The following is a 20,480-nucleotide window of genomic DNA, read 5'->3' on the forward strand; positions in this document are numbered from 1 at the left end:
CTTTGGTACAAAAAGACAACAAATTCATTTTGTGTTCAGTTCTGAAGAGGTTAGTAGATACACTGACTATATTTTTCGTGGAAGTGTTCTTATTCTTTCTTAAGTTAGAGTAGAATCATCCTGACTAAATGTATGTCTTTGCTTTCTGTGTAAACATGGATTTTAAAACGAAATAGCTGGAGACTGGGAGACATTTAGTGATTGGAAAAGACCAATTAAACATGACTGTGTAATTACAAGACAACAGAATTCACAGAGAAACTACCATGGAAGGTAGTTTACTGTTTTTCATTGAGGGTATAAGCTACTTTACATAACCAAACACTCTATACACATACTTAAAATACAGTATGTCCAGACCTGCATATTTCAGAGCACAGCTTGTACTGCTCTTGTCCTTTGTGTCTTCTTGTCAGTGAAAGACTGCCAGTAGTAATCTTTGTTTTAATTTCTGGCCATTTGTTTTGTATGGTGTTTTTCCCAATTAATGCTTAATTCCAGTTCAGAACATTGTAAGAAGACAGACATGCTTTGGGGAAGAGGACTCCAAGAAGTTAAATCTCTCTTTCTCAGGACCTAATAGAAATAGTAAGCTTTGCATGACTCATATAGCGGTAACAAAATGCTCCCTGAACTAGACAGTTCCTATCTAGTACCATGAGTTAGCAGATCATAACTGGAAAAATCAAATCTCTTGAAACACAGATGTATGTCATCCATGCATAAGGCAGCTGCGTATCTATTCAAAGTAGTGTCTCACTGAATTTCCAGCTCAGTAACACGGGAAGCAGTAATCCAAAGGGTGCTACCCATCACATAGCCTTCCAACACACAGTCGCTACTGCACGCCTGGCCTAGCAGAAAGGTTCTTCTGTACATCCATTAAAAACATATGAATTGTCTAACGACTTGGTAGAGTATCATTTTTCCTCATACTGATACTACCCTGATGTAAAAAGGCTTCCTATGCAATCACTTAGGGATTGCCTTAATCTACACAGTAGTAGAATAAGACACAAGAGGAGGTCAAAAGTACAAAAGCCAGCAATATGACATTACCATGACTTAGGTCACTACAGTGAGCGTCAGGGGGAGAGAGGAAATACTACTAGTGTAGACAGAAAGCTGTGCTACCATACTATAAATGCGAATACTTCAGAAAGAGAAGGGCATATGGCAAAGCTAGGAAGGTTGGTCTCTAAAGTCCCTTAGGCAAAGGTATTACTGTAATTATTTAACACATACTAACTCTTCCAGTTCTGCTTTAGCAGTAGTTTTGGTATCAATCCCAAACTCTCACTGAGGTCCACGAGAGTTTTATTTGAACAAGGCCTGTAGAAGCAGCCTTCTGACACAAAGTACACTGTGCTGCTGCTGGCTTGTACTGAATTCCTTGCACATGCTGCTATACTGGACAAGGCAAGGAAGAAATACAGACTTCAAAGATTATCCAATTTATTAAAACTTAATGAGCCATTGCCCCAATATGTGCAAAGCACACAACACCTCTTACATTCTGGCTTCAGACTGCAATTTACTAATCAGTTACTGAAGTTGAAGCACCTCAGTCCCAAAACAGTTACTGATTGATCAGTTAATAAAAGTTTCTACAGAGAGAATTTCACTTCCGTAATTGGAAGTTTAAGGCGCAAATCTGCGATAATGTAAAAAAAAAAAAAAAAAAAACAACAAAAAAAACAAACAACCCCCTGAAAAGACAGCACTTCGTTCTTTTCCTTACCTTTAAAATTAATAGTAAGAGAGGTATTCTACTATCAATGGTTTTCTACACTGGCATATGGCTTTAATATGGCTGTTGTCCATAAGACTGTACAATCATTCATATTTTTTCTAAAGAATAAATTGCAAAACAGAAGCTCTGTGATATAACATGTACAAAACACCATCCCAAGAGCCTTCAATAGGGCCAAGTTATCCCATAAGCAACCAGATCACAAGTTTAAAACAAAATAAAAAAGATTCTGGTTAGTTAAAAAATTTACTGGTGGGCAGCAGTTCACACTAGTCACCATGAACTGATGGTGCCACAGAAAGCCCAAGGACAGAATAAACGACACAAGATGAAATACTTGATTCAACTTTGTTAGCCATCCTTTCACTAAATACACAAGTAACAAAACAGGAAATACATTTGTGCTGTTTCTGCATGTTCTGCCCTGTTTTGTACCCAAAGGCACTCATTTCTCCAGGTTGTCACAACATGGCTCTGCTTACAGGCTCTCAGTTAATGATTGTGACTAACACACTATCTTTACCAGAGAGATCCATGGAGAAAACATAACCAGGATTCAAAAGCAATGAGCCTTTCTGAGTCTGCAGAAAAGCAAACAAAACACCCCAAACCCCATAACAAACAGCATCCCTCTATCTAATCTACTAAATAGTGGTACTTCTGTATTTCACTTGTCACTTTGGTATGTATTTGGCGCTTACATAGGAATAAGCATTATCTAAATTGTGAGATGGATGAACAATTTGAAGGGCACTTCCATTCTGTTTTCATTCTCAGGAGGAAGCAATGTTTATATTTTTTATTTCACTATAAAAAAAGTTACCAAACACATAGGTATGGCATAAATACAGCACAGAGAGGGAAAAAACTAAACACACACCACAAACATTGTTATCACTTATTAAAAAAAAGAAGAACATAAATTAGATTTTGCTTCAAATGCCACAGGCACTGTGGAAAGATGAGGACAGCAGTGCAACTATGTAAGTAAAGAAAAAAAAAAATTGTGTCCCAGAGTAAAGACTTTATATCTAGCAGTTTCACCCTGTGTTCTTCAAGCCCACTTGGGTGATGCATAACGCAAGGTATAGGTGTACACATCTGAAGGCAAGGAATATACAGTCTTGAAAATAAATAACCCCTTACAAATCAATCCTAAATAAGCAAAACAAAAGTCTGTGTTATTGCATAGAAAAAAGGTGAGACAAGACTGTCTCACTTCAGGATCTGGAACCTTATTCAAAGCTTTTGAGCATTTATGTGCAGTATTTTCCTTCTTTTCCTTCATTTACATTTCTACTGCGCTTTTAGTGCGGTAATTAATCACAAAGTTCCATCTGGTCAACAGTTTTAGTTCACACCCTTATTGCTTCAGACAATTAAAAACAACTCTTAGTGCTAAGAACAATAAAGGCAGCCCCTAGAAGCACTGTGCTAAGGCTCTAGAACATAATTTTCTTTTAAAATATAACCTCTTCAAATTGGTTTCAACCTACAAGTAATCTCATGTTTTAAAGAAATCCCTGTCTGAAAAGCAGCACCTTGACAGGATTTAACACTTGAGACTATCTTTAGATTGTTTTTGAGTAAAAAATTAGTTTTAGACTAAACTAATGTCATTATTGTAACTGGCTTACTCCAAGCATTATGTTGCTTGACAACTCTTTCAAACAATTCCTTCACTTTATTCATGACAGAGAAGTCAATAATAATTGCAGGTTTTGTTGATTATTAATGCCATCCCTTAGTCAGGGAAAACACTTTGACACATATTCTTGATTTGACTGTTCAACTAAAATTTTTCTTCTTTAACAAATTTAGCATAGATCTTTGTGCCTATTTTTTCCTGGGGTGGGGTTATCAGCTGGAATCTTATAAATGACTGTATGAAACTGAAGCCGTAAACAATTTAAAAAGATATCAGAATGGACAATATATACCTCAAGTGCCATTTAGAAGGTATAGTTTCTCTAAAATTAGATACTTTGACAAGCATCAAGACTACATCAGACTACCTTCAGAAACCAAAGATTCGGATTTAGTCTTGCACTTTGTACAACAGCATTTAGTTCCTTCCCTTATCCTGGGGTCAATGGAGAAAGTTCTTGTTTGAGTACTGGTTATGTGAAACCATAAGCTACTGAAATCTTATATCCTTAACTTTATGTGTTAGTCATAGATAGCCTGCAACAAGACTTATAACAAGAGTTATGACTCTTAATTTAGGAAGTAACAGGCCTCGGACATAAAGCAGCTCTTTGAAATTTCAGTTGCAAATTGTAAACAGAAGAAACAGAATACACAAAAATACAATGCATAAAGTAATAAAACACAGGAACAAATTAGTCTCCCTTCCACATGCTTCTTCCTTATCCTTCCTTGTTCTTTACTATATGGAGCAAAATGAAAACCAAAGGCTGGAAAGACATTTTAAAGGCTTTCTTGCAGATGCCAATACAATTAGAGAGAATATACTAGTAAATTTTAGATCAGCTGAAATATTATTAATCACTTTCTTCTGCATACTCCATCTCAGACAGTACACACATGAAATTCATACAGGTTTATGGACTCCTCTCTAATCTAGACACTTTAGCCTATTCTCTGCTGTTTCCAAATGTAGTCCCCATTAGCTTGAATAACATACTATAAAAGAAAACCACCACCACCAAAATATATTCCTCATAGATGGAACTGCATCTAAATATAAACCCAACATGATTCCTAAATTACAACTCAAGCATTTAGGAAACATAGTATATAATAAGAGGTCCAAACCAAAAGGAGCAGTCACCCTAGAAATGAATCATACTGATTTCTGACTAAAAGAAATTAATCCCTAGGCAGCTAGAAGTCACACCAAAGGTAGCATAGGCTCATAACATGAATTTTCTAATCAAGATACAACATCAATATGGCAATGACATACTAGGAAAACCTCTTATGCCTATAATAGCCAAACTTCACAATGGAAAAAGGAAGAGTTTAATTTATTAAACAATAGGATTAGCAGTAGTACTCACCATAAAACAAAGTTAATGGTGCTAAACTCCCTCAAATAAACACTGCCTTTACCTTTAGCGAACAGGCTGTAAGGCTTCCCAGCTACAATAAACCCAGTAACCACTTTGCTTCCAACTAACTCATTGTTCTGAGAGACCAGGAGCGTACTATGTACCAAAGTGCTAGTTTTCAAGATTGCCAACACCTGATTCAAATCACAGGTGCGGTCACTTGCTCATTGCAGCACTCCCGGGCAAGAAACACCGTGTGAAAACCAGTACAGAAGAGCCATAGTATAAGGGTTTCTCAGGGCTGAACCAAAGATACAGGTTCTCTCCCACAACACAACCTTTGAGGAATAGTGAATTCACCTTCTACAGTAATATCAGTATCTGCATGTTACTTCCATATTTCCATTACTGTTTACAGAAATTGCTTGTGCATACATATTTATTGTGGTAGGTTTTTCTAGCTAAGTCTGGCCCTTCAACCTGAGTAATAACTTTTATGAAATAAAATGGCGCTGTCAGTAGAAATTGATGCCAATTTGTATATTAACAGACTTCGATACAAGACCCTTCAAACCATGAGGCCCTTCATATTACCCAGTCTATTACTGCATGCATGCATGCACACATGGCCAGCAGATCATACAAGGCAGCTCTATTAGCTCCCTAAATACTGTCTCCTATAGTCAAGAGAAGTAGCCTTTTCCAGTCTACAAGATTAGGTATAATTTTTTATATTTGCCATCTCCCACTATTGGTAGATAGACAAATTGAATCAATAGTCCAGACTGAAAATCATTGCCATTATTAGCTGAAAGTTGCAGAAAAAGAAGAAAATTTCTCTCTTTATACCTGTAGAGAAAAAAAGGCTTTCAAGGTACAGAGGTGATCTCAAGGTACAGAGGGGCCTAAAAGTTTGAAAACATCCCTTACGATAGTTTCCTTCCAAACTTAACAATCCTCTTCATTACTCTTCCCTGTAGGGCAATGTCTCATTATTTGATAGACTATGGATTTACTCTTCCAAACGCCACACCCTCTGCTTCAAAATCTATCAGAGGTTCCTGCCTGTTCCTTCTTTCACATGCTGAAATAAGACACTGCAGGCAGCCTGTGAGGTATCTAACAAACACCCCAGTCTGAATACCCCATTCCCTGCTATACCAAAAGAAGATCTCACAGTCCACAAAAGCAGTAAGTAGCATGCTAAACATGGCTTGCAAGAAAGCAGAATTTAGAGCTCAGACCCTATAAACTGAAATTCAAAGGTATCTTCTTTCAAATAAATGGGACAGACTGCATGTTTATGGCTTAAATGGTATCTTGTTGGGTTTTTGTCCTCTACAAAATTCCAATTTCCTCTCAGGCATTGGTTAAATTCCTACAGCAATAAGAAACTCTGAGCAAACTGCCTCCTGGGTCTACCCTCTCTAAGACAGAAGTCTACATAGTTAGTACAGAACTACCATTGTTCAAATCTTTATGCAGTGCTGGAGATATTTTCCTATTCCAAGCCACAGCATGATCTATAAACACACTGCAAAGTACAGGCTGCTGCCCAGGGTATATAAGGAACAAATATGTAGCCTTTCGTACCTCAAAGTAAGCTGCTGGGAAAGGCAATTATTCCCTGCTTGTCTGTGATTGATCAGCTTCCTGTATATATATGGATGTGTGAGCTTTCATTTATTACCTACTTGGTCACTGGCACAGGGCTGCAAAGAAAAAGGTCTTTCTAATAGGATTTTTTCTGGGAAAGAAATTAAAATAGCATTGAGACAATTTAAATGACAAACAATGGCACTTTCCAATCCTCGTCTCTATGTAAGACAGCACCCATACAGCTAAAAGTTCCAGGGGAATTGTTTGGGATGCAGAAGGTGGATTTCAACCCCTCTGTATTGTCTACTCCCTTTTAAATAATATGCACAAAGGGCAGAAGTCTGTGCAATCAAGGCAGAGTAAGGCTTTATGTAACATGATTTTAATATTCATAAGGTTTTAACTTCTTAGTGATTATTTATGAAATCTTCTATTACATCAGGATAACAGGTTTAAAAGAAAGTAAAATAATTCGAAACTTACCATTTTTACACCAGTGAAAATATTTTAGAGCTATATTCAGAACACATCATCATAGCTGGTTTGAAATGAACTGTCAATCCCTACAAAGTATCAAATAATAATTAAATCCAGAGTTCACGAAGGACAATTGTTAAAGGAATAAATTTGTTGCAGAAATAACAATCATATACTAAAGGTTTAGCCTGAAATGCATTCTTCATCACAATACATTGCATAGGCCCCCACTAAGCCCAAAACTAATGGGGTTTTCCTCATATCAAAATTATCAAAAACTCTTACCTATTCCACTGGCTTAAAGACTGCTATACAGGCTTTACAATAGGTTATCTCATATGTGAAGAGGTTCACAACAGGAGAAAAGGAAAAGGGTCACTCTGATGTCCTTTCATTCTCCACATGTGGCCAGTTCTCTCTACTGGAAAGGAATTTTTTCTTGGTCACACTTTGGTGTATAAGGGAGGGATATTCCCCAAGAAAAGGAATGTGACAAACTAATAAACTAAGCTATATTGTACAAATAACTGTAGATCAGTGTCTGCTGAAGGTTATCTCTCAACTGGTTCTTCTTATAAAGAACCTCCTGTTAATTTAACTCATTTAAAATATAAATATATTATAAAATCGGTGCTATGGAACAACCATTATAAAACATTTTCTTAGTTGGATGAATTATCTTCCACATGATTCTGAACCACTCCACATCGCATATGTGAGCTTGGGAAGACAAGAGGGCATAAAGGTTGCAAGATACTGTCAGGGCTTATGTGCACCACTGTCCTCTGCTGGAAGAAATCAGTCTTACTCCTATGTTTGTGACTGATTAGCTTCTATTAGCAGTAGCTCACATAGAGCAAAGATGACATAAGCAACAGCTAATGTACATTCCCATTTAAGCTCCACAGGCCTGCGGCTTAGGACAGAAGGTTGTTAATTCTATTGTCTAGGAAATGTAGCTGCATAAACAGCATTTAAGATGTTTGCATATGCCCCGGACAGTGTTCTTTATTACCATATATTTGTACAGCAATAACACTCCCAGGCCCTGCAGAGACTGGACCTTGCTGCTCTAAATACAGAGTTAAGATCCAAGATTTCAACTGCATGGTACTGTATCATTTGATGCCCAAGATCTGCAAAATGTCATCTATAAAACAGCAGCTCATTTTGTATCAGTGTGAACCCAAAGGAAAAGCATACACAACCCCTTTGAGGACCTGAGCCTAAGACACTTCAAACAACAGCTGAAGAAAGACACAAATGCAATCACTGTCTTGTGCTCCAGCATTTCTAGGGTGTTAATTTTGTCAGGACAGGCAGAGGACCTGTAGACACAAATATCAAGAACTCTCAAAACCCTCTCAGATTGTAACACAGCTGCTTCCCACATTAACGCTATTGCATTTTTGGGTGCCTGGGGAAACACCTCAATGGAAGGAAGTAAGCAGGAGAGCTGTGTGTGAGGAGGACTTACACCTGCCTAATAACAGGCCGCCATCACACTGAGCCACGAAGGCAGGGGAGACCTTTCCACGGCAAAGCTGAGGGACGTCCACCACAAGCTGAGCAGAGCCAGTCTTCCCCCACCCCTGATGAAGGCGGGGAGGTGTGCGCCTGCACCTGGCTCCGCACCTCCACCCTGAGGAACAGCAGAACCTTTCGCGAAGCCTCCACCTCGCCAGACCCGCCTTCCTTCCCGCCTGCCCCAGCCGCCCCCCTCAGGCGGTGCGCGGGGAGGGCGGAGCCAGGGGGTGGGGCCTGGCGGGAGTTGTAGTCCGCGCGCCCAGCCCGCCGCTCCGCGCAGCCGCCCCGCGCGCCGCACTACGTTTCCCAGGGGGCGCTGCGGGAGCCCCTCAGCAGCAAGCAAGGCAAAATGGCGGAGGCGGCGGTGCGGGCGTGCGGTGGGGTTTGGCGCCGGGCGTGGCAGCGCGGCGCTGGGGGTCCCGCCCCCCGCGGGCAGCGGGCTCTCGCCTGTAACGTGAGAGGAGGGGCGGTGCCGGCGGGGAAGAGCGGGTACGGTGGCGGACGGTGCGGGGAGAGGGGCCGGTGGAGGTGGTTCTCCGCTGGAGCAGTCCGCCCTCAGGGCGGAGCCGCAGGGTGGGGGCTGGGCCCCGGTTCGGGTCGCCGGGCTTGGGCGGCAGAGCAACGACTGTGGGAGCTGGGCGGCGGCATGGTGATAGCAGGAGGGCCCGCTTTAAATACCATTTTCTGAGCGGTGTAAGGCATCTGCAGCTTGTTGGTGGCTGGCAGCACCTTCTCAGCATGCATTTATCTTGCACCCCTCCCTCAAAAACCCCAAACGGTATTTGTCTTGGCAGGGGGGCTGTGTCCCTTTCCCATGTTTGATAAGAGCCAGGCGCAATGCAAGCAAATTAGAAAGCGTTAACATTCACGTGTTCGGAGTATAAACAGCAAGGACTGCACCAATTTTCATAAGTATTTTTGAAGGTTTATTCTGGTCCAAAGGAAACTTTCTCTTCAGGGAGAATCGTGAAACTTCGACAGTGTGCCCGGAACGGAGCATTTTATTCCTCCTGCAACTGAAAGTTACAGCCTGTACAAGCTTTCATGTTCTCTGGTGAAATTCAGGTTTTTCTCTGCACAGCTGATCACTTAAGTGAAGTTGTGCAGACACCGGCAGAAGTATGCTGATGATTCTTTAGAGACACAAATAAACCTTGAACAAATATGGCAAGAAATTCCAGGTTTCTCATTGGTTTTGTTAGTAGGACTGGATGCACATACCTTTTTATCTGAGTGTAAGCCAGCACACTGATTAAGCGAAACCTGATGTAATTTTTAATGCCATAATGTGATGGGGATGTATGTCTAAAGAACACAGGAAATGCTGAAATAAATTGGCCTACAAAATTAAAAACAACAAAAGACACCAATGTTTTTTCCCTAAACTTTGGGATATTTTTATGAATAGTTGAAAATACCAAAATATCATGTTTCAGTAAAAGAAAATACGTTATCTCCTTTAGACATCTGAATCTTAATGCTTTATGATAATATTTCTAAAGCAGTGATATAAGTGTCATCTGCATCACTAGTCTGGTGTTTGTAGGGATGTCCTCATCTGTTGGAGGGCAGACAGAACTAAAATCTTGGCAATGTATTATGTTCACCTTTCGAAGGAACACTGTACTTGATATATTTGATGTTTTTCAATAGCTTGCTTATCTCCTATAGCTATCTGGGTACTTACACTGCTGAAGTATTCTGCCATAGAAATGTGATTTCATCACTGAAATATTATTTGTGCCACTTCATTTGTACAAGGCCAGATAATTACTTAGAGAAATTGTCAAGCAATTCATACTGTAAAGGTGACCTTTTTCTCTTGTCCGTATAAAGGTTATGGATGTGAGAATTGCAATTACTTTTTAGATGATATGGAGAAGCTTTATTCTGTGGAATATGTTCAGAGAGCAGTCACTCTGTAGTTGAAATGATGATTTCTCTATTACCAGATTACTAATGTTTATGCTAATATGCTACTAACACTGCTCTGGAGAGCCACCTTTCCCAGCATGCAAGTGACTAGCTGACAAAGAATACATAATTTATTATGCCACCTGTCTGTTGGAGATTTATCAAACTACCTGAGAAGTAATTGATATTTATGATGATTTTGTGATTTTCACGAGGTACCAAATTAGGGTTCATCCAGCATGCAAGTTTGCCTCATTAATTTCTCTAAGGTTTCTCATGTAAGGAAAAGTTAAAAGTTCCAGACCATTACATTTCTTTTTTACGGCATTCTTTTCTGTATATAATGAAGATGCTTTGCCATAGTGTCCTCTCCATATATATTGTCAGTCTCAGTTCTCCAGTACTGCAGCACAACTTTTGCCATTACACTGTAGATGTATTTACAATATCACTTGCAATTTTTTTACAGTTACAATTTATTTCTTGTTAATAAATGAGAAGTTCTTAATTCTCCTATTTTTAGATGTTTATGTGGTTTAATGTCATCTATATTTAAATTGTATTTCCCTTTTTTTTTTTTTCAGTCTTGCTCCATGGGTACCAGTTGTGGGCCTGGAAATTCATGCACAGATCAGTTCCAACTCAAAACTTTTCTCTGGTTCCCAAGTCCAGTTTGCAGCACCTCCGAACTCTTTGGTATCTTTCTTTGATGCTTCTTTACCAGGAACTTTACCAGTAAGTTATTCTTCAACTTAATTTATATCAGGATTAATGTCAGACAACTTTGAGTATGTTTCTAATATTTTGTTCTTCCCTAGATTTGACTATAGAACTACTTTTGCAGTAGTTTTATATTTTCTGGTTGTTTGACAGCATGAGATGCTTAGTACTGTTTCTTTTCGGTTTACTCACTCCCTGTCTGTCACTACAGACACTTGATATCCTCTGCAAAGGGAAAAAAATAAGGAGTGTCACTTCAGCATACTGAAGGAATTGCAATACTTCTTTGAGGCCAGAGAGGATGTATTTGGTTAGTATGCCACACACGAAATTCCTTAAATATGAGAGGTACATAAATCCTATGAGAGAAGAACATCTTAGATTCCGAGTGGCCATTTGATGTTATGTTGCCATATGTTTGTTTATGTATCTGTCATTTGCCATTTGGAATATCTCACTGTAGAGGTACTTTGCTTCCTAAGTAGAAAGTCTCTGATTTAGGAAAGTGTCAACTGTTCCTATTTCCAGAGCAAAACAATTTATTTTTTTAAAAAAAAAAAAAAAAAATTTTTGTGAGACATTGTGAATAAGTCAGAATAGCTAGCTAGCACTTAGCAATGAGATTTATTAGTGACAACGTAATAAATTTTTGAAGTCACAGCTTAGTTATAACTTTGTGAAGGCTATGACAGTACTGCTGTAGAATTCTCTCGGAATCTAACAAGTTTAATATAAAAATAATAATTTAAAAAGTATAGCATAAGTGTTTACTAAACAGTGAAAATAAATATTGAATGACTTAACATTGCCTCATGTGACAAGCATGCAGAGACTATAATGGTGGTGTGGTTTAACCCCAGCCAGCAATTAAGCACCATAGAGCCGCTCGCTTACTCCCCTTCAGTGGGATGGGGGATAGAATTAGGGGTGAAAAAAAAAGTAAAATTCATGGGTTGAGATAAAGAGAGTTTAATAAGACAGAAGAGGAAGGGAAAATAATAATAATAATAGAATATACAAAACAAATGATGCACAATACAATTGCTCACCACCTGCTGACCAATACCCAGCCAATCCCCAAGCCGTGGTGTCCCCTGCCCAACTCACCCCAGTTTATATGATGGCCATGATGTCATATGGTATGGAAGGGCAGTATGAGAAGCTGAAAAGTCTTTGACTTAGTATAACACTCCTTAGCAACAACTAAACCAGCAAATACAAATCCAAAACAGCACTATACCAGCTACTAGGAAGAAAATAAACTTTTTTCCAGCTGAAACCAGGACAAATGGAGTCAAAGTGTTTAATGCAAAAGTGTTTCACTGGAGGTTTGAATTCCAGTTGCAGATACTTTTTTTTAATCTATTGGAAGCATTTCATCACCATAACACAGCCTTAAATAATATTCTGAAATTGAGAATTAACTTATAGCTGGGCTTCTAGGGTCTCGATATATGCCATGTGATCCTTAAAAAGTTAAATGAGTTGATATATTCATTCTGTATTTGTGAAGGTATTGAAACCTAAGGAAGTGAAGTTTAGATGCTGATAAAATTTGGACTTCACTCTGGTTTCAGTGGCAATTCAGGGCTGAGTTTCAGATCTAACTATATGGATATTTTGCATACTTTCCAGAGCACCTGGGAATCTTATGCAATTGTTTGGTTTTAGAAGAATCTGGTTAGACTTAAACATGGAAAATTAGTTCCTTTTGTTGGGGACAGGGCTAGGTTAGAGAGTTAATAGTCACAAAATGTGAAAGGGTTCAAGATTTTGGTTTTAGACCTTCTACTTAACGTTCTGTTAATGCACAGAAATCCTTGTAAATTGTCTAGTGCTTATCTTCAGTCAAGTATAAAACTGTTCTTGAATGAACAAAAATGAGTATTTATGAAGAGTTTCATTTTTATGTGTGTTACTGGAAGGGCTTTTTTTGCTTTTTCCTCTGTTAAAGTGCTTTACAAATGAGGCTTAGTATGACCTTTGTAAGAAAACCCCAATACATGTGGGCTTTGGCAGAGAATATAACTGCACCTGAGAAACAAAAACCAGAATGGTTAGGTTACTTTAAAAGTAGTGATACTATCTTAGCTTCTACCAGCTGCTTTTATCTATACAAAGAGAAGAAAAATTTTTCTCACTGTAGTACTGGTGAAAATAATAGTTGCAAGTGAATGTTACGAAATACATGTTCTTGCATGTCAGAATGTGGTACAATATCCAGTCAGTAGTTACAGCTTTATTTTCCTGTTGTACTTGCTGCACAGGAATTAGAGATCGATGTTTGTTCTGGAATCAAACGGTTGGGCTTATTTTCTTGAAATAACTGTACATGTTTGTATATGGAATAGTATCTGAAGTAGAATTGGATTTTGAAAGATGGAGGGTTGTTTTTGAAAATTTCCAAGTATTTGTAAAAAAACCCCAAAACATCTTAACAAATGTTAAGATTATTGCCTAATAAGTTTCTTCAGAAGGTAAATATTTGGCCTTTACTTTGACTCTGTTTAGTTGAGAAATGAAAAAAATAATAAGAGTTTTAATACAGTAGCTGTGCTGTCCATAGCAGAGAATAACTGCTGTTATTAACTGAGAACTATAGGGGCAGTTTTCAGTGTCACAGGGATTTAAATTTACTTTGGGACCATGAGACGGTTGTGGTAGACAACCATGCTAGCATTTGTTGCTTCACAATGGGACCAGAAAGAATGGTACTAAAGGGAGCTTTTCTGGTTGTTATACATTTCTGGGTCACTGATGAGTGTGGGTGTGAGCCTTTGCTGTGCTCTGCACAGGAGAGGGGAAACTAGAAGAATGTGTTTAGTCCTCCTCCATCTTTCCTCTCTCTGTTTTCTTCCCGTACTGTAACACAGCTTATTTTATGCTTCTGCTGCAAGTAGGCCCTTAGGAGGACCATCACAGTGTTAGTGTCAAGGCCATGTCACTGCTGCTCTCATAACGTGCCTCTGAGAGACAGCTACAGGCAAGAACAGCTATGCAGGTGCACTCTTGTTTGGCGTGAAACAGAAAAAATAATGTGGCAAAGCTGTGATTAAAAAAGTAGAAGTACTGAGACTAGATGGCATACCCCATGCTACGCTTCTTGTGCCCTGTGATGATGGAGCCCCTCACTACTAGACCAGATAGCATCTTACTCAAATTACTGTAAGGATCTCCTTTCTTTGGGACTACATGTGATTACATACATTACATTTCATGTAAGGAAATGTGCAAAGGCCTGTTTTTTTTTTTTTACCTCCTGAATGGACTTGGCAATGATCTTAGCTTGGTGTCTTTAGAGGACCTGTTATAAGTTTTACGCTATACGTGGTGGCCTGTAGCGGGTCATCCCTGCAGGTTGATCTAAAATTCTTCTGAGGATCCGTAAAGGCGATTGCACTCCCAGTCTGATTTATCCTCTTTGAAAATTCTGAGGTTTATAAAGAGTGGGCTCATAGAAAGAGAATCCATGATTATCTATTCTCATGATTGAGGTGGCTGACTAAAGGTTAATTATAGCTCAGCCACAGAAATGAGATAGTAGATCTAGTAGCTAAAGGCTGAAACCCTTTTGTCTGTGCTTACAGTCTTTGTTGTTAATCACACGAAAAGATGCACATTTACGTTTGTCTCCTGCATGACTAAAGCCTGATCCTGTTTCTTTGTAGGCAAGAAATAATCTAGGATTTACATAACCGAGGTTTAAATTAATAAGATTTGAATGAATGTTAGCCCTAGAGTCTTAAGTATTTTGAAATTTTTGACACCTTCTCATGCATTTGAATTTCATTCTCTTCACAGTGTGAATAGCATCTTTTTTATCTTTTTTTAAGATAAGAGTTTTCGGAAACACTTGGCAATGATCAGTCTCTATTTCTAATGAAGAAAAGGTAAATACCTTCTGACCTCAAGAAGCAGAGTAAGATCTGTGTTGCACAGTGCTGTAGAATATCATGTGAGATACATAATTTTATCTGAATATACAATTTTTTCCTGTTCAACTGGACATCCTTTAGGACTTGACAACTCACTCATAGCTGTTATCCTGCACCTAGATTTTTATATCCTCTTGTAGTAAACTCCTTTAGTTTTCCCTCTGTAACTAGTGATAGAAGGAAGCATTTGGGTCCTACTGTATCTTCTCTTACCTGTATAATGACAGTCGGGCAACCAGATGCACCTTTTCATGGAAGAAAGCAGGGCAAGAACAACTATTAGCCCTTGTTCCTTCTGGTATTGCACCACTGGCAACTTAAACTACAAACTCTAACTTCTCCAAAGCTAAGGAATGTCACTGCAACAGTGTGCAGTAGCAGAGAGCACATGTATTGTGCTGTTGCCTTTCCCACCCTGCAGTGCTGTGCTGTTGAGAAGGCTGCCCAGGGATGTGACAGGGTTAATACCCAGTTTGGGGATGTAGAGGGTGCTTTAGTTTCCCTTCCTATATTGACACTGTAACCATCCTTGGCAGTGGCAGATGCCCAGTGTTTTTCCAGATGTCTTGGGTGATAGATTATCAGAATTTATGATGCATTTTAAATGTTGTTCATATACAGAATTTACCCGATGCATTTGCTTTCAAAGGCACTGAGAAGTTTGTGTGAGATTTTGGTGGATGTGTCTGTCAGCTGTACATATTGGAACAGAAACAGCATTTGAGACCAGAATTTATACTTTACACCTTGAAACTAGATTTTTTGATATCCTGTGCCTGTTAAATCTGGTGATTGCAACAGCTGCTTTACCAACTTGTGATTTCAGTTTTGTTTTGACATTCCTGCTGGCATGCATATGAATTTACTCCCTTCTTGTAGTACTTGCTTTGAAAAAAATCTGCTTCTTAGCTTGACTTTTGATAACCACATTTTTAATTGCACGCAGCTTTCTTGGGGAACTGGACAATCTTCTGATCTTTATATGCATGTTGGCTTAGTTTCCATTACATAAATTTTCTTCTTTTCTTTGAAACCACATGATGCCTAGGTTGTTGTATCCATGAGCTCTCCTCTCAAAATAAATTGGTGGCAGTGCCTGAAGGAAAAAGTGAGTTCATGCTTGTTTTAAACCATTTACTTATGTCTAGGTTCACTTTAACTGCTTGTTACTTCTTTCAGTAAAACTGTAATAATTGTGCTGAGGGGCAAAAAGATATTTTCTTAGAAACTGATGGTACCTTCCTGTTGCAGTCCTTTCCTGATAATATTTGGGTTTGCGACATGCATTGTATCATCAGTGGTTCAGTCTTTTGTTGCTCACACAGTCCCAGCTGTCTGGACTTGGAGTCCCAGTAAGCCTCTCAAAAGAAAATCCCACATAATTTAGAAAAAAACTAGGGGAGTGAAATAGGCTTTCAAACCATTGCTCCCTGAGAATGCCTTTGCAGTTCATAGACCCTTAAATTTCTGAGTGCATGATGGATTAAAGCCTGCCTACATAATTTCAAGCTGTTAATCAGTTCAGTGCCATTGTACTGGTCAGGAGTGGTCTTTGAAAGATGAGGGAGGCCTGCTTCAGGCAACTTTCAGGGCTGGGTTATGGTGGGAGTTGTTCCTCATTCTATTTCTTTCTCTTTCATAGGATCATTCACAACCCCAGGGTTACCTGTGGAACTAATCTCCTTCACTGAGGTCTGAGAAGTGTATATACTTCCTCAGTTACTGCAGTTGCTTAGCTCAGCTTTATTTTATACTTAACTGTAAATGCCATTTTTCAGGAAACGCCTCTGCTTTTATGCTTTGAAGTATTTGATGACATTTGTTGCTCTTCTCTCAAGCTTTGGATGAGTCCCCCATAAGGTTTTCTCTTTCTTTTTGCTATGTCTCATTTATTTGTGAGAAGTTATGACACTCATTCTGGGTGTTTTAATCTTTTTGTCAAGGCTAACAATTCCTGTAGGGCTTTGTCTCCTTAGCACCTCAGTAACTGTGCTACCTATTGAGCTCTCTTTCTTTTTGTTGTTCTTGTTGGCTTTCCTGTCCATCCTTAACAGGTCCCTCTGGCTGATGTAAACTTGCCAGTTAGAACAGCATTGAGCTGATAAAACATCTTGCTATCACCTATTTCAGTAGATCCTTCAAATGCATCAGTGATGTTATCTATGTATTTTCTCTTATCTCCTTTTGTGTTGCTTTTTGTTTTGGTTTTTTTTTATTGCTTTACCTTTTGCTTTATACAGATATTTTTCTACTTCTTAGTAGGGAGCAGGCTTGTTTCCTTTCTTTCACACAGCTCTGTTACTGCAGTTATTGTGCCATCTTTGATACTTTTGGAGAGCATGACCATTACATGACAGCTAGACAGATCATTGTCCCCTCTTTCTGTTTTCAGTCTGAAATTGCTGCTGAAACACACGTTAGCTTTTTCCCATAGTTTTTCTTGGGCTGGGAATTTCTTTATTTTAAAAGTTTGAACTGTGAGTGGATTTTTTGGGGCAAATTTCTATTACTTCTGTTAACAGTCTCTATATATGCTCTGGCATTGTTAAGTGTTTGATTTCATTTTCTCTCAGTATGTGGACAAACAGTCTGGTTCCAGGTGACTCGTTTTGAGGAAATCCAAGGTAGTATATTGTGTACATGTGTATGAAAGCAGTGCTCTGTTAAGCAAAAGTTTCTGTGACAATCATGGTTCTAGGAATTTGTTAGCATTTTAACTTTGCAAACTGACATCTTGCTTCTTCATTCTTCTTAACAATTCTTTCTCTGAAGAGCTTTTTCATTGAAAGGTATTTAGGAAACGTTGTCCAACAGTAGTTGTAGGCTGGGTCTTTGTTCTCTTCATGGTTAGCTGTCTTGTGTGTAGTGTTGCATAACTGTCACGTTTATGTATTTTGTTTGAAACTTATCTTGGTGCAGTTAGGCTGTAATTGACTCCTAGGGTAAAATTAATTTCTTTGTGTTCTCTCTGATTATCAGCCACCTTGCCACCTTAAATATATTATGACTATGTATTCGATTTTGAGAGGATTATGTAAACTTCTGCAACCGATGTTTTAGTTACATGTGCAGATTTTGCCACTGCAACCATTATTTTCTATACAGAGATGCTAGTTTTGCAGTTTGACTGCCGAGTTAGCCAAATTTGCCTCAAAAAATTTTAGGTTTGTAGGGGTTTTTGTGAATATGTTAACAAGCACATGAAGAGGAAATTAGCAATTGAGTCTCTTCTCTCTTCTCCCCACTGCTCTCAGCTTTATTTGGGCTGCTGCTATTAAGGTATTTGTGACACTTTATTCTCAATTTGGGGTGTTTGATGAAATGGGGAGAAGATGGGGGAACCATGGAGGAGGGAGTGTTGAGGTCACTGCTTAGGTAAAACAAACTAGGGCAATTATTCATAGGAAGTTAGTTTTCATTGTTTCTGCTGTTCTGGAACAGCTTTGTTAAAAACAAAGAATTTTAGTTTGTTTTCTTAATAGCTTTTTGCAAGACTTGATGCATTATATTGCCTATTATTTTCCTGAATTAGTATATTCTTCTCTCTATGTGTGATAGACCACTTCTGGCTTACTCTCAATTTTTATGTTTTGCTCTTTTAAGAGATCTGGGTCAGACTGGAGGGAAAGATGGCTACCTCTTTGGGGAGTAAATAAGCATGTTTCAGGAGACAGCAAATGGAGGAAAAAGTGAGGCAGAGCAAAGGACTAGGAGTTTTTGGTGTGTATTTAGTGTGGGCTCTCAGACACACAAAGATTTCAAGAAGGAGCAGAGGGAGAAAATGACAGTCAATATGTATCAAAGGTCAGAATTTGTAGCAACTCAGAATACCACAGAGCTGGCCCTCACCAGGCCTACAAGCAAAGGACCATCCACAAAGATAGACAGGGCAGGGGTTGGTTTATAGACTCTGTTCTGTCCTAAGTGCTCTGTATTTTCTCTATTTAACAAGTTAAACAATCTAGGTTATACTGAAGAAGACAGATGTTATTAATGTTTAAAAGCCTTTTTTAGCCTTTTTTGTGGAGCTTGGCAGGAAAAAAGGTCTGAGAAGGTCCACCTCAAAGCTTTGGTTGACTTTGGATTTGATCACATTCTGCAACTTGGATTTTAGCCATCGCTCAGCACCCTACCTCCAGCAGCAGTGAAGTGTTTTCACTGAATCTTCCTGTATTTAACTTGTCCTGGATCAGATAGCATTATCAATGGTTTAAATTTCAACTGGTGTAAGAGAGGGAGCATCCTTCTGACAGGGCAAAAAAAGATATGTGACAGACACAGGAGACTCCACTGTCAACAGAGAGGGCATGGATGTTAGAGAGATACTGGACTTCTTGATGGGAATACCATAGAAACACAGTGTTTGTTTATGGATATCATGAACCATTGTATTTCCACTGCATTGTTCTATTTTCCCTGTGGGTTCTCTTGCTTGGAACCAGCTCTGCACAGTAGAAGTTTATTTGATTTTAGCCACTGATGATGGGATCTGAGACACGATCTGAGACATGAAGGTCACTAGTTTGGGGTAATGCCCCTGGATTGGCTGCTTCCCTGCCACCCCTGAAAATAGATTTAGTCCATTGAGACCATTGACCCCTTTGCCTACACAGTGGTATGCGTGGATTTTTCATTCTGTGGGGTTTTTTTAGCAAACTCTGTCTCAAAGGACTGAGAAATGCAGAAGGTGGTCAGTATTTCAGTAGCTCTGTATCTGGTGATACCTTCCTATTTTTCTTATTCCCGGGGTTCAACATTTCTCAATACTGCTACTGAATTTTTCTGGTAATTTCTGACACTGGAAGATGCTTCCTCCAATTCTAAACCTTATGATAGGAGCTCTCAGACTAGCTCTTCAGCTTCGAGAGAGTGTGCTCTCTTATCCTTTGAGTACACATAAAGTAACATTCTTGGGAGCTGGGTACTTCTTAAAATTTCGGGTTTTAAGATACGATTTGAATGAGTGTGTGCTGCATCATCGCAAGCCAACTTTGCCACTGAACAAGGTTAGGAATAATAATACGTTTTGTATAGCGGCATATATCCTCGGTACTAGACTGCAGAAAGATGAAGTTACAAAATGTATTAAGGTGTATATTTAATGCCCCCCCCCCCCCCCCCCCCATCTTCCTTTGCTGCTTCCACTTCTCAGTTGCCATTTTGTTCTCTTTTCTTAAGCTGGGATCTGTCTCTATTAATCAAAGATTTTAATTTAAAATGTCTGGTGCTTCCTTCCCTACTCTCTTGCCGCTTTCCTTAGGGATAAGAACATAATGCTCATGTTAGGGCAGGAAATATGCTGTGAAGTAGATGCTGGGCTGAAATGCAGAAGACCCTAAACTGAAGCTGGCCTTCTCTTTACATTTCCCTTGCAGTTAGAGACTTCCATTTTTGGAACATGTGAGCTCTTTGCAGACCAAACAAATGGCAAGACTTAGTTTGGCTTGTTTTTTAAATTTTTACTGTATGCTTAGAGGGATGGGGTCTGATTCTAGACCTATTGAAGTAAATGGGTCATTTGAGAAATGATTAGTTCTTCAT

The 20,480-nt window shown here is 39.0% G+C and overlaps 1 protein-coding gene across 2 annotated transcripts in view; it reads left to right on the plus strand.

Moving 5' to 3' along the window:
• Positions 1–8,719: 8,719 nt before the first annotated feature.
• Positions 8,720–20,480, plus strand: part of GATB (glutamyl-tRNA amidotransferase subunit B) — a 43,980-nt gene continuing 32,219 nt past the window's right edge. For both annotated transcript variants that reach the window (XR_012623137.1, XM_074823033.1), the window contains exons 1-2: positions 8,720–8,859; positions 10,869–11,019. Coding sequence is in view for 1 of the 2 variants with exons in the window: in XM_074823033.1 (XP_074679134.1) it covers positions 8,720–8,859; positions 10,869–11,019 (291 nt within the window). In the remaining variant the exon portion in view is untranslated. The remainder of the gene's footprint in view (positions 8,860–10,868; positions 11,020–20,480) is intronic.

Source organism: Strix aluco, chromosome 4 (assembly GCF_031877795.1).
Source record: "Strix aluco isolate bStrAlu1 chromosome 4, bStrAlu1.hap1, whole genome shotgun sequence".
NCBI lineage: Eukaryota > Metazoa > Chordata > Aves > Strigiformes > Strigidae > Strix > Strix aluco.